The following is a 14447-nucleotide window of genomic DNA, read 5'->3' as shown; positions in this document are numbered from 1 at the left end:
GTTAACTTACAGTAAACACATTAGAGATGAAGTACCACTGACATCAAAAGGAATGTAGTGAGACTAATGTTTAATATCTAGCATTGTTAAGAAACTGACTTCTAGTGAAACAAAAATGGAATGCTGATTTCATAAAAATATATATACATATAAAAGTTTCTTTGTGTCAATTCCAGAACAGTTTCTCTAAAGTAGTGCTTCTAGAACTTCAAGTTTTAATTATAATCAAAGTATTTATCATTTGATTAAAGTTGGCAAATTACATTCTTATATTAACATTTGTACTTGACACCTTCCTAAACAGAAAGTATCACTATCTCAATAACGGGTCACTCATGAATGGGGATTTCTCTTGCTCCCTCAAGAAAGCAGCAGAATATTACAACTTCAGTATTAGAGTGGAACCCATGTGTTACTTTATCTACTACACCTTTCCCACCCTCTTACAGAGCCAGCTAGTCAAAAGTAACTTGGCCAAAACAAAAAGTCAACAACAAGATGAACTGGGTTTCGGTTTCCGATGAAGGTTTACGGTATCTGTTTGAATAAATTGTTCTGATCTGTCTTCAGAGGCTAGGACTCGTCTAACTGCTTCTTCAAAGGCTGCTGCAACATTAGTGGCATCTTTTGCACTGGTTTCAAAATAGGGATGATTACCGTTATTCCGGCACCAGTCTTGGGCTTCTTCGGTAGAGACTTGCCTTTCATTGATATCAACTTTGTTACCCAGTATCACAAATGGAAAACTTTCAGGCTCCTTGACATCTGCATAATAAATGAATTCTTTCTTCCAGTTGCTTAGGTTTTGGAAGCTTTGAGAGTCATCCACGCTGAAGGTAAGCAGGCAACAGTCAGAACCTCTATAGAAAGGAGTCCGCAAGCTCCTAAAACGTTCCTGCCCTGCCGTGTCCCATATCTGCATTGTAACAAAGTGTCCATCCACTTCCAAATCCTTATTTAAGAACTCCACGCCTATTGTATGAAACAGCTGTGCATCAAACTTGTTGGTGACGTATCTGTTCATAAGGGAACTCTTCCCAACTCCGCCATCTCCTAGCAGTATTACTTTAAGGAGCGATGATTTTGTTGCCATTGTTACAGGAAGAGATCCTCCTAGTTTCCTAGACCTGTAAAGATCAAGAAAATGGTTAAAAAAGGAAAGTTGGGAGCACAAATTTTTATACACAAGTATCTAGAAAGTGTTAGAAGTCCTCCAAAATCTGCTTCATGAAAAAAAAACAAACAGGATAACTATGCTAAGCAAAGTGTAGGTACTCATAGTAAGAGCATCCACTTACGAATGTTTAAGAGTTGTCTCTTGCACAGACCACAGTCTGCACGGCACTTGTAAGCAGTGTACTGCATGATTTACCAGTCTGTCACTTAAAACACTTCTCCCCAGAAAGCCTCCAACATCTGTGCAGAAGGGGTATTACAGCAGATCAGTGCAAGGATTCATTTATGTTCATTGAAAGTGCCATAAAAGAATTGAGGAAGACAAATTTGTAGCACACGTGCCTTTAATACTCACTTCAGTCCCACAGTTCATTAGCAAAGTTACGCTTTATTATGCAGAAGTGAAGAGGAAGCTTTATCCCTAACACAGGACACCAATTTTTATTAGAATTATTGCTTATTTACTGGAATTACTAAAATCAATTTGAAGGGAATACTGTAATCTACAGAACAAATAAGAGTGCTGTAATTGGATTTTAAAAGTCACACAACTTGCTTTTGTCACAGCACTGGTACACGAACATTCAATATTTTACAGTTTACTCCGTGCAAAACAGCTATGGTGAAATAAATTCTTATATTACAACTGCTACAAAAGCAAATTCACTGCTACTACTTCAAACAGTACTCAAGATGCCAAATACCTGGGACGAGTCTACAATGCCAGATCACTCGGTATGTGTAGGCTTGCCATAGTAAAACATAAAACCCTAAAGGTGCTAGGAAAGAGTCTGGCTGCCTGCACGGGGATGGTCAAATTTGTGGTACAATTTTTTTTTTTTTAATAATATTAAATGAGACTTTAGCATTAAAGGGTTTTATTTATTTATTTGAAGCAGTTTGCTCATCAGTGATTTGGCCCAAGGTTTGCTCTTATTGCACTAGTGTCATCTAATACTATTTAGAAGTACTTTAATCACTAAGGGGTCAAGGTTCATTTTAATGAGCCAAATATAAGTTTCTACACAAGGAGAACCGCTGCTCCTGTAAGTTCTTTTAGTATCTGAGTGGTAAAGTAATTCAGCCAAAACAGGCTTTTGTGAAAAGAGTGTCTATTTAAAATGGAAACAGGTCATAGGCAGCCCAGTCTGTTTCCTCCTCTGAAGGAAGGAATGTGGTCTTGCTAGTTGTAATTACTGTTGCTGGCATATACATCACCCGCAGAGCATGGTTATGGAATTAATACCTGATACAAGCTGGCATAGGAGTCATATGACTGTGTTCTGCCTTAGAATCAAGGCCTACAATAGAAGCTAGAAATTTCAGGAATTTTTTTCATCCCTAATTTTCCATCTTTGAATGTGTACTTGTTGGACACAATCTACAGTAAAACACAAGAAATGCTTTACAGTTTGAGAGTAGCTGAAGCCTCAATGCAAGAAACCTTCAAAATACAAGGAGGAATGTCTGCTCTCATTATAAATCTGTTCAGAGGAAGCGGTTTAATTCATATTGCAAAGTTAAAAATAATATTTATAAATCCCTATACAGGTTTGTATCACAACAGTTTTAACATTGCTTAATAACCACAAATGGATCATGCAGTTACCTTTCACAGAACTATGGGGTAATCGCTATGGCTCAGGATACGAGCACATCCCATTTAATACACGTGAACAGCCTTCTTGGAGTCACTGGGCTACTAGCATGTGATTTCCAGGTTCATGGTGAAATCTTTTAAAATGGTCCAGGTCTTCATTAGTCTCCCTAATTCCTACCATTAGTTAACCGGTTATTTGAGCTACTCTATTACATAGTAGCAATTTCTTAATAAATAATGCATTCATGAGAGCACAGAGTACTGAATGTTTCCCTGTTTTTCCACTTCACTGAAGGGAACACCTTACAATATTTTATTTTTTTTTTCTGTCCTATGAAATCAAACATACCATAAGAGACAAAACATGAACAACCAACCAACTTACATAGTTCTGACTGGTATCAAGCACTTGTTTCTTTACCTCCTATAGTTTAAAGAACTGTGGTTAGACTGCAGTTACTGTCATGAAATCGTTTAATTTAAACCAAAAATAAAGTAAGGAAACTGTTACGCAGTATCTGCTACTTTTGTGCATCCATGATCTGTTAAGTTAATTTGCACACCTTGAACTATCTGAACTACTGCAGTGAGGCCTAGGAGACTGGTGACCATAAAAACACTCCAGCCAGGCACACAATTTGGTATCAGCCACAAACCATAAAAGCGTCTCTTCAGCTAGAGCCAAACCCTGGTGCTTCTATACCAAGAGCTACAGAAACCAGGACCGATAAGACCAGCAGTTAACATTTTTGTCAAGTTTTTAGTCTGAAAAGTAATATTTAATGGATATTTTTTTCAGTCATTTAAATATGAGCTTACAAGCTGTATTTGAGGCTCCAAAGAAATATATTTAAACGCAGTAAGAAGCATTTTTGTTTGGAAGCAGCAAAACTTTACACATTTACAGGTTTTGTTTACTGTAAGGGACACGTCTGTGGCTCAACTGATTAAATATGCAGTTCAGAGCATCTGCAGAACCTGGATGGCAGTTTCCAGTACAGTAGGCTGCCGCATTTCTTCCACTTAAACATCTTTCAAAACAATTTAATATTTCTAAAATAACTTCATTTTTGGAATTGTTCAACCCCCCCTTCCCAAGTAACAAAGTCTTAACACTGAAAAAAAAAACCTACAACAGAATCTTTCAAAGGCTGAGAGAATTTAGAGAATTGATGTTATTTCTCCTATTACATATTTTAAACTTATCTGTGTAATACATTTTTGACAATCTTTTCTGGGGAAGAAACAGTCAATATCTGATATAATATTCCTGAGAATTTATTACCTTAATTGTTCAGTTTAAATCATCATTCAGCACCTGAAAGCAAAAGAAAAAACTTAATTTCCAATGTGCATCTGATAGTTTTAACCAACATCAAAAACTGCAAGACACCACAAAATTACAGACAGATTTGTTCCAGTTACTTCTCGCTGTGCTGCACACTTCATCTAATGTAAAAGCAGTCTCAATCTAGTGCACGGAGAAGTCTGCAAAGAGATTTTTCCCTCATTCCAATTTTCAGTCCCAAACTAGAAATCCAAAACAAATAAATAAAAAGCAGCCCCACTGCGGTGCATTTTGGTAACCACTTCTGAATTTCTTCTTCCAGCTTATAAGGTCATAAGCTCTTAGATCACTGACTTCAGTATTCCTGTTAGAAGCAGGGAAGAGTTTCTACTAAATGCCATTTCTAACACGATCATGTACCATAACGCAAAATGTTATTTAATTATTCCCCTCCCAGAATCCTCCTTTTAAACAGTGAACTGAATTATAAGTCTGAAACATTTTCATTAGCAGTCCAAACATTTCCTGGCAAGACTGAAAACATGCAACTTCAAAAAAATAAAACCAGTTTGCATTATAAAATCTTTGATTTCCAGCCCTTCAAAGATTATTGGACAAGGTAATGGTGTTTCTCTATCTTGGTTTTCTTAATTCCATGATGACGGCTTCATAACTGCCTTTTTATTTTGAGTGCAGCTACCTCTTTCAGCAATTGGATGTTGAGGCAACACTCAAAAAAAAAAAAAAGAAAAGAAAAGAAAAGAGCAGCAACATGCAACCAGCCTAGGAATTTGCCTTTTAATCTATTAAGTTATTTTCATAATAAAGGGGGGTGTGCTTATACCACATACTGCCAAAGGCCAAAAGAAAACAGGTGCTGACATATAGACAGCACAGAAACTGCATAGGATCTGATTCCAGCAGGTTACAACCTCGCTTAAAATATTAAATGAACAGCATCAACTGCACTTCTACCACGGTGGGAACATGCACAGCAACACACCATTAAAAGTGAACAAAACCACTGCAAGTTAAGTTAAAAAAATAAAGTGAGGGTGCAGATAAAATAGAAACCAGCACAAACCGGATCCATCACAACTGGCCCACTGACTTCTCCCAGCATTCTTGAAGAACCAGATGCAAGTGACACTTGCATTTTCAGCCTATTCTTTCTCCTCTTATACCTCCTCTCTGACTTGATTATTTTAATCATGATTTTCAGCCAGCAGTCACTCACGAACCATCCGCTACACATGATCAAAACTGAACCCAGAGGTTTCCTTGAAGATATGCGCTGCACTGTCCTTGAGGTCATTCTTTACACAATTTTCTTTAAACTACAAGCCTGCAGTTTTCCAATACTTGCTTAAAACTAAAGTTCTTAAGAAGTACCCATTTGACTTGGGGAGAGAAAAAAAAAACACAGCATGAGGCAGACTCAAGTTTGTATTGGGCTGTAAATAAGTGTGATTAGGTAGAACACTTTCAGCCAAGCCTTCTGAGAGGAAAATGTTAACAAAGTTAACTCTGTTAAAGGTTAACACCTAAAGGAAAAAAAAACCAACACCATCTCAAAGGCACTGACAAGCACAGTCAGTACTTCAGCACTTCCATAACTGACATAACAGAAACACCAACATTTCAAAATCTCCTATCAGTTCTCAAACTTACACATTTACAGCATACCCGTGGCAGCTTTGAAGCCTATTCATAGTTTTCCTTGCTAAGCCATCTTTGACCAAACCACAGATATCAGACATGGCTAGTTTAAAATGGCAAACCAGCATTTCGAGTATCCAGTCAGGCAAAAATACTTGCCTTGTGGTAACGATGTAAATTCACTTTCTTGGTTATTTTTTCTTAAAGCTAGCTAAGTATTTGACAATATTGCTCATATTAACATTGAAAAAACCCTGTCTCCTATGTTTTTTAAGTTGCAGTGGCTCATCAGATAATGACACAAATTACTCCTCTGGAAGATCTCTGGAAAAAAAAAATCACAAGGACTAGCAGAGCTGCAAGGGCAGGGGCAAAATCCACAACGAAGTGTTAAAAGCTACCTTATGCTCAGTGTTTGTGGAGTCTTTAAAGCTCTCAGCCCTCAGTTGCTGCCGTGTAGCTACATTTACCACCTACAGTAAGTCTGAAAGTTACCACAAAGCTGAAAATAGAGGAGAGAAGCAAATTTACCTCATATTTTCCCCCAGTTATCTAATCCTCACCCACATATTTAAAAGGTACTGCTTTACGTTTTGGCCAGTTAAGCAGCACAAGAACTGCTTTCAGCATGTAAGAGGCCACAAGCCTGCTCAACCTTGAAAGATTCTGCTTTAAAGTTTTGTGCTGCGAATGCATCGCAGGCTCGGCCATGAAGGCTCTAAATCAACCCTCCCCTCCTGGGGAGGGAGCACACAAGAGCCCTGGATCAGGACCAGCCCTTCACGGGTGGGCACTCACCAGTGGCCCCGTTCTCAGGAAGCCTGGCAGCCTTTCAGTCGCGTGGCTTGACCTACTGAGATCCTAATCACCTTGCAGGTCTTCCTTCCTGCATCTACGATTGCAACACTGCACCATTATCACAGTTTGTGTTTTGTGCTGGATAGATTAATTTGATGACGAGTTATCTGAATATCATCTCTACTCGTAAGCAGACTGGTTACCTAACAGAAGAATAAAACTCAAGTTCATCCCTGATAATTTGTAGTATGAAAACAATGCAAAATGGATTGACATTAAGCTGCTGCTATTCATTTGTATGACTAAAAAGTTACATTTTAGGGTTTATTTGTAAGGTTACTTCTAACTCCTGTTCAGCACTCTACTTCCAGCAGTTGCCCGGCATGACTCAGGACAATGAAAGCAGCAGCAGCTGCCAAGAGCAGGAATCCTTTAGCCTGCATGACCGTTGGATCATGAAGTCATCCCAGTGTCCACTGCCAGAATCACTTTATTTATTATAACTTAGATCTAACCACAAACTCAGTAAGAATAACTTGTCAGGAGAAATGCCTACATTTATAACCCTGGGAGTTTCATCTTGTATAGAGCCAGCCTTCGCTTTCCATCTCATTCCCCACTTTCAAGCAGAACGAGCAAGCTTGTTTACTCTGACTTAATCTGAGTTGACATTTCTCAGTAGCTCACAGTAGAGCATCTCCCAGCTTAAACATCCAGTGCCTTCAGCCGACTACAAAACAACCTTGGATGCTACTTGGCCCAACACCTCTGAGAATTCACAGGATCACGTTAATTGACATTCACCTTGCGACCCTGTTCCATTACTGCTTCCATTCTGTCAGTAATTTACCGAGCAACTATTTCTGCTCACCTGTGCTCATCTTTCTTCCCTACATTAGTTTCCCTTTTCCTCCAAGGACTCTTAGCAGTAGCAACCCACACTGGCCAGCCTTACATTGGGAATACGTGCTCTTCCCTATACGAGCCTGTGACCAAAGCCCATAAGTGTCTGAAAAAGGCTCTGGATATGCCTGAGGAGTAACTCTTTACCCTGGTCTGCTGTTATAGCTTATCACCTTATAAACTGCTAAAAAAAAAAAAATAAAAACACACATAAAAGTCCCATCCCATCTCCCCCCCCCCCCAAAAAAAATGCACTAAAAAACAAACAAACAAAAAAATAAAACACTAGCAACTTCAGATCTGTACAATACTTTAAAGACAGCGGCACAAATGCCCCTGGAGCAGGTTTCAGCAGCCGGCCGGCTCCCTGCACCCCCCGCACCCCCCGCACCGGGCCTGCGAGCGCGGAGCCCCCACCCCAGAGGGGATCCCCTCGCCCCGGGGCTCCCACCCCCACACCCGCGAGGCTCCTCCCGGGGAAGGGGAGCCCCCCCAAGGGCAGATCCCTGCGAGGGGAGCCCCCCGGGCCCGTCCCGGCGCTACCTGCCCGCGGCTGGGGGCCGCCGCTCCGAGCCCCGGCTCCGCCGCCGCCACCGCCCGCCGCCCTGAAGGGAGCAACAACATGGCGGCGCTGGGGGGGCGGTGCGGTCACGTGACGCGGCCGCGGGCCCGCCCCGCCCCGCCGAGCGCCCGCCCCCAGCCCTGGGGTCCCCGTGAGGGGATGGGGAGGGGGGGGGAGGAGGGAAAATGGCCACCGGGGGGGGGTGCAGGGGGAGGGAAGGGGGTTTGGGAGCGCAGCCCTCTTCCCGCTGCGATTTGTTTTCCTCAACTGCTCTGAGTTAACCCTTCAAACGCCTTTATCGAGTAGCCGCGGCTCAGTTATTTGTAAACTGCAGCGGCAGCGTCACTGCTCCATGCTTAAGGGTCCCGTATAAGCAGACCCGCAATGGCAAGGCAGCTTCGCTCTGCAGGTCGAGGTGTTTAAAACCACACAGGTTTCAGCGAGGGAGCTGAACAACGCCCAAAGAGCACTAATTGCAAACAATAGTCAGACACTTCGCTCTGTAGCACCTCAGAATGAAGTCCTCTGGGTGCTAAATCACACTTACGGGAAAGCAATCTAATGAAACTGGAGATAGGATACTTTCTGTGTTCTTACAACGTGTTATGAGGATAGGGCAAACTGTAATTAAAAATGAAAAGAGCAGAAATGCGTTTAAGTGCGTTTGAAGAGGCTCCCACATCATCAAGAGGGATAGGTGATTATAGGCTTGAGGGAAGAGCCTTTGAAATACCAGCTTGCTCAAACAGCCATCACATGCTGTGGGTCACAAGGGAGATGCAATCAGACAGGATTTGCCACTTGCACAGTCATCTGGGTTTGGATCTGATGTACAACACGGCCTAAGGAATGGAAAACAAGATCTCAGTATTATCTAAAGGAAATGTCTCCTACTGACAGCAGCAGGATCTTTACAAGGCCACCCATGCTAGAGGCAAATCTGATGACACTGAGCCATTCTTAGTTAACAAAGCTGGACTTTGAAAAATTTTCAGTACTTGTTTCCTGGAACCTGCTTTCATCCAACACTGAAGTAGAACAGAAAGCGCTGGGTGGGTAGAAGACAGCATCTTTAAATGGTGATGATCCTATGACACAAGTTCTGATCATAATTTTGTGATTCAAAAAGAAAAAAAAAAAAAAAAGTCAGCTTTTGGACTTTTGGAAGCTGAGGAAATATTTTTTTTTTCCTTTTGGGGATGCAGCTACCATTATTTATTTATTTATTTATTTATTTTTAGACAACACTGATTCTCTGGCATTTAGATACATTTAAGGAAGTTTTAAAATTTGAGTTGGGAACAAAATTCTTAAATTTAGGAGATGAGATGTACCTTTGTTTCTTTTCCATAGGAACATTCAAAAATGTAGAAAAGGAGCACGGTGTAATCATGCCTGCATTTTTGCAATGTTGTAAATGGAGCTACTGTTATGATTAAGCTTAAAACATACACACAGGTGCTTGAGGGTCAGGAATGGATGCCCCTTTTCCCTCAGTTCCCCCCGTTACTCTTATTTGTGTATATTACCAGAAGTACTTGCTGCAGCACGGCCAGGAAGCCCAGATGAGCACTGCTGCTGGCAGGGCTGTGTGTGCAAAGCCAGCCTCAGCAGCAGGCCAAAGGAAATGCCTGGCTGAGACATGGTTTGGCCCATGCACACGAAAACCGCTCAGCTTTCAGCCTTGGGGCTACAGTGGTGCCTCAGACCTTGCCCTAGCCCCAGGCCAGCAGTGGCCATGTTGCCACCTGGGCACGGCCTCCTTGCTGGAGGCTTTGTGTCACCACCGGCCCCTGGCCCTGCTGCCTTGGCCAGGTGCTGCAGGAGGGGCACCCGCTTCCTGGGGTCTCCATCCCAGTCGTGTCACCCCTCCTGCGCTGGCAGTACTGGGAGCGGATGGATGGGTGTTCCTGTGCCGAGTACCATTGACGTGCAGCAGACCAGTGTCATGGCTAGTGGAGGACAGTGGGGTTTTTCATGCGAGAGAAAGTTCTGTGTCAGCAAAGCTCTCGTGTAACGCAGCTCATGAATAATGCTTTTTACCATCCGTAGCTGGCAAGGAGACTTTGTCCCATCCTGGGAAGTGATGGCAGGGCCTCAATAAAACATGACTTTGTCATCTCCTGGCTGAATCACAACAGTACAAAATAAGGGGATGTGAAGTCATCTGCCTTTATTGCTCTGCTCATATCCAAGAAATTATCAAAGCGCTCTTGTTTCATTCCTTATCTTCCAGGCACTCAATGACCTGGGCCATTACACCCTGAAGACACCCTGAAGGAGTGTAATTCAACATATTTGCTCTTTAGCCATAGCCTGTGACCAGGTAACTTCTCATTTTGCCAAGGGGATGGGAAAAAAAAAAAAAAAAAAGCTGTTCTATTGTAAATACCATGGGGCAGACTGAAATGAATACGTTTTAAATAAACAATAAACATCACCATTTCCTTTTTTCCTTGGAAAGGAAGAAAGAGTTATAAACTATAAATGGCTGCAGAGCAAGGTGCTACAGGAAAATGGTCATGAGGGAAAAACAAAAGGCCCTCAGCAGGACTGAGTTAAGTGGATCCTGACAGTATTATCTCCAGGAACCAGGAGGAGTGTTGTCATTAATATTCACTCCCATTCATCAACTCCTATTTGCAGAAAACTTCTCACGGTAATATCTTTGCTTCTACATCAAAATTTGTTTGAATTTCAGTGTTAATTTTGCTCTCACCTTCTGAAGAGACAAGTCTTACAGCTACAGGTTGCTTAAACTTTGAGTGCAATCTACATTTTAACACTAACTTATTGCTACTATTAATTCATAGGATAAAGGGAGTAGCTAAATTTACAGTTTTTCTGGGGGGGGAAAAAAAAAAAAAGAAAAGAAAAGAAATACAGACCTTATTCAGCATACATTTGCCTGTTTGAATTCCTTCTGATGTCATGCCTGTTTGTAGAGGAGCATCATGGATATGCCAAACATCATACCAAAAATCCAAAAATAATAGTCTCTGCTTTAAGAAATTGAAAGCTTTTTTTTTCTTCCCCTATCAGGAACAAACTTAAAAGAGAAGACTTCGACAACATAAAATAATCTCACTTTTCAAAGCTGTCTTCTTAGTCTTGTTTTGGGACTCTTGACACTCCTTGTACTCAGTAACCCAGACCCTCATGCTGTGTGATTGCAAGTTGACTTTTTAGAGCCATTTTGAGCCAAAGCATATAATCTTATCCAGTCAAACATTTTAAGCCTGTGCAGTTACACAATCTAGGAAGGGACAACATAACCTATTGACAAACTGCAGCCTGGAGCAGTACTTTGCATAGTGAAACTGAGACCGCACCTTTTTTAAATAAGAACAAAGTCTGCATCACTTACCCGAACAATTCTCTCACATTTGACACTGCACGTCTGCACAGTATGCTGATATATAGCAGCACATGACACCACATGACACTTGCTTTCTACTAAACCTTTCCAGTCATGAGGGTAGGATACAATCGCAGATGGAAAAAATGGCTGAAGTAGTAATGAACTCTGTTAGGTGAAAATAAGATGTGTAAGATGATCAAGAACATAATAAAATAATTCATGAGTTTATATTGTTTCATCAACGGTTAAATGCTGATTTGCCACACACTTATCAACGTGAACTAGGCATGAAGTGAAACTGAACCTGGACAAGTTTTTTTCAGCAGCACTGGAACAAGCAAGGCCTCATTTCCTATGCGTGTCCTAAGCATACTTAACAACGGACCCCATTCACTCTCCCTGCCTCCCAATACTTCCTTTTCCTTTCCACCAGGACTACCAGATCTCTTCCTTGTCCCTGGCTTATTTTGTGTCTGGCTTTAAGGTGTGTTGACTGGGCGCTAGCAGCTTAAACAGACTTGGTAACTCCTGAATAAAGCGAAGGCCTCCAGCTCTTCCAATAGGAACAGAAACTCTCATAACAATTACTGACATTTACAAAATTTACAAATATACTCTTCATACTTGAATGTCTAGGTTTTTACGAAGTCCCGTTAAAAACAGCTATCGGGTTCAATTGTTACTGAGAAGGAAGGCCCCTTCTCAGTTGTGTTGGGGTGTACAGCTTAGCACTGTACACTTAGTGACGGGCAGATCAAAAGAAAATGTTACACGTTACGCCACAAATGTAGTCAGTAGGACAGCTACACTGTCTTACTGCTGAAATTTATTCTGACAAAAAGACTGGCCAGGCCTTGCAACATTTTCCCTTCCCTAGGGCAAGCCTTGGATGAGCTGTACATTACTGGAATGGCTTCAAAACCACCTGCAGGCAGAAATTATTTACACATGTTCGTTGCTCATGGATAAAGTCAAGTCCCTTGCTGGAGGAGGTTCTGGGACAGCACTGCGTGGGTGCCCAGCTCTGCTCAGCAGCACCGTGACCTGCAGGGTGGCTGCAGAGAGCTCTGCACTTACTGAGAACTATGGGAGTATTTCTTTGCCTATGGCTTTACTGAAACCAAAAAATAGTACTTATAATCATCAATTCCAGCTCGTGTAAGTGCTGACAAAGTCAGATATAAGATTGGTTACATATATGAATGTTGAGGGCCTGTCCTAATGCTTTAATATTTGTTCAATCCCACCAAAACACATTTTCACATAATAAAATCTAGGTAATGCCACAGTTAATCACACTGCTGAAGGTTAACTATTAACACTTTATTTCACAAAATGGATTTTTTTTTTAATCAATTAATTCTAAGTAGCTCTTTTAACATCAGGTTGCACACCATTTTCATCATATACAAATAAAAGCCCATTTTCTCTTTTCATTTTTTAATTCACCAACAACGTTTTTCTCACCTCATGCCCCTACCTCCTTTCTCTGACAGGTCACTAGGCTGGAAAGCTCCACAAAAGTGCTGACAAGGCTCAGCCACCTTACGGACAGATGCGCACAGGAACTGCCCCTAGCTCCTCTGGCAAGTCACTCAGTAGGTTTCTCTGCTCAGCTGCTGAGTTTAGCCTTGAACTGCAAAATGCCTGCTGTGCTTTTGTAAAAGATAACTCCCTTACAGCCAACTATGCAGTTTTAATGTGTTTATACAACAGGGTGAACTGAAACAATTTCCTTTGTGCCTCAACCATGACATTGGCAATTTATCGACCCATTTCACCTCCTAGACCATACCCCAACAAGGAAACTCATTATGAAGTTTCCTACCAGTTATACTGCTCTGCTGCAAGACCCTCATTTCTCAGACAGTGCAGACATTCTTCACTGTGTTTCCTTAGCCCACATCTTGACACATTCATGTGCTCAGAAAATTAGGATTCACTGCAAGACCCATTTCCTCTAACGTGTAAACATTTAAGTCAAAAATAATGAAATACATGAAGTTGGGACACACAGTATAAACAGTCTTCCACAGATCCATACACAGCTGTGAAATATACCTGGACTTGGGTGGTTCTCTTAAGTTCAGAAAATAAGCTTTCTTATTAAACTTTTTATCTCAACCCACGAATTTTCTAACTTTTGCTCTTCTGATTTTCTTCCCCCATCCCACTGGTAGAAGGTGAGCGAGTGGCTATGTAGTACTTAGCTGCCTGCCAGGGTTAAACCACAACCCATGCGCAGTCTTACATTGAAAATCTGAGCTTCAAATGGATAGACTGGCAATTTTTTTTTTTTTTTTTTTTTTTTTTAATTTTTCTCCCAGTAGATATAGAAAGATAAGGGGGAAGTTCATTTTTGCTTCTATTTGCTAACTGCCTTCTTTTACACTCCATTTTTCATTACTTTTTTTCCTTTTGGACATTACTCCTCAAAACAACTTAATAAGCTCACACTCACTTGCAAAAAGTGACTTAATTAAGGAGCTGAATCCATGCTGAACTTTTTGCATTGCATACAAGTATGTGAAATGCAGCTTTGGAAACAGTCTGTTTACTGTAAACTAAACTTACATTCTGCAAAAGAATTCCAGCTAAAGATAATGAAAACTCCAAGTACACAGTACCCTGGGGAAAGAACAACTGCAGTACTTGGAATATTTTTAATGGGCTTACCAATGAACAGTCCAGTCTTAGCTGCAGAGTTACCATTTGTAATAGATTTTTTAAACACACCAAAATACATACTTAAAAAACAAAAACAAAAAAAACCCACATTTGTTCAGAGCATCTTCAAAAATAACTTAACAATTTTTAAAAAACATTTTTTGCAATTTGTAATTGCAACTACATAGTGTCAACATAAAATCTTAAATTACGCGGTTTCAAGAGACACCTTCTCTTATAAACATCTCTCAAGTACTTCTTGAAGAGGGACATGTGGAGGTTTTACTCGGGTGGGCAGCCGAGTTCCACCACGGAAGCTCTTTCACTCTCCCTCCTCAAAGAGGAAGAGGGAGAAAATATGACGCAAGGAGCTCAAGGTTTGAGATAAGGACAGGGATCAACAATTATTGTAACAGGCAAAACAGACTCAGAG

At 41.1% G+C, this 14447-nt stretch overlaps 1 protein-coding gene across 4 annotated transcripts; it reads right to left on the bottom strand.

Moving 5' to 3' along the window:
* Window positions 1-53: 53 nt before the first annotated feature.
* RAB9A (RAB9A, member RAS oncogene family) lies at window positions 54-11507 on the bottom strand. 4 transcript variants are annotated; one of them, XM_084508160.1, is made up of 3 exons: window positions 11354-11507; window positions 4062-4094; window positions 54-1127 (listed from the first exon to the last, which is right to left on the bottom strand). In XM_084508160.1, the coding sequence occupies exon 3, from the start codon at window positions 1091-1093 to the stop codon at window positions 488-490; it is 606 nt and encodes a 201-aa protein (XP_084364286.1). In that variant the 5' UTR covers window positions 1094-1127; window positions 4062-4094; window positions 11354-11507; the 3' UTR covers window positions 54-487. The 4 variants fall into 4 exon arrangements, with proteins under 4 accessions (XP_084364286.1, XP_084364285.1, XP_084364288.1 ...); XM_084508159.1 differs by lacking the exon at window positions 11354-11507 and adding an exon at window positions 7968-8078; XM_084508162.1 differs by lacking the exons at window positions 4062-4094; window positions 11354-11507 and adding an exon at window positions 3162-3796.
* Window positions 11508-14447: the final 2940 nt, after the last annotated feature.

Source organism: Aythya ferina, assembly GCF_964211825.1.
Source record: "Aythya ferina genome assembly, chromosome: 1".
NCBI lineage: Eukaryota > Metazoa > Chordata > Aves > Anseriformes > Anatidae > Aythya > Aythya ferina.
Note: the sequence above shows the minus strand (reverse complement) of the source record. Positions and strands in the feature narration are given on the sequence as shown.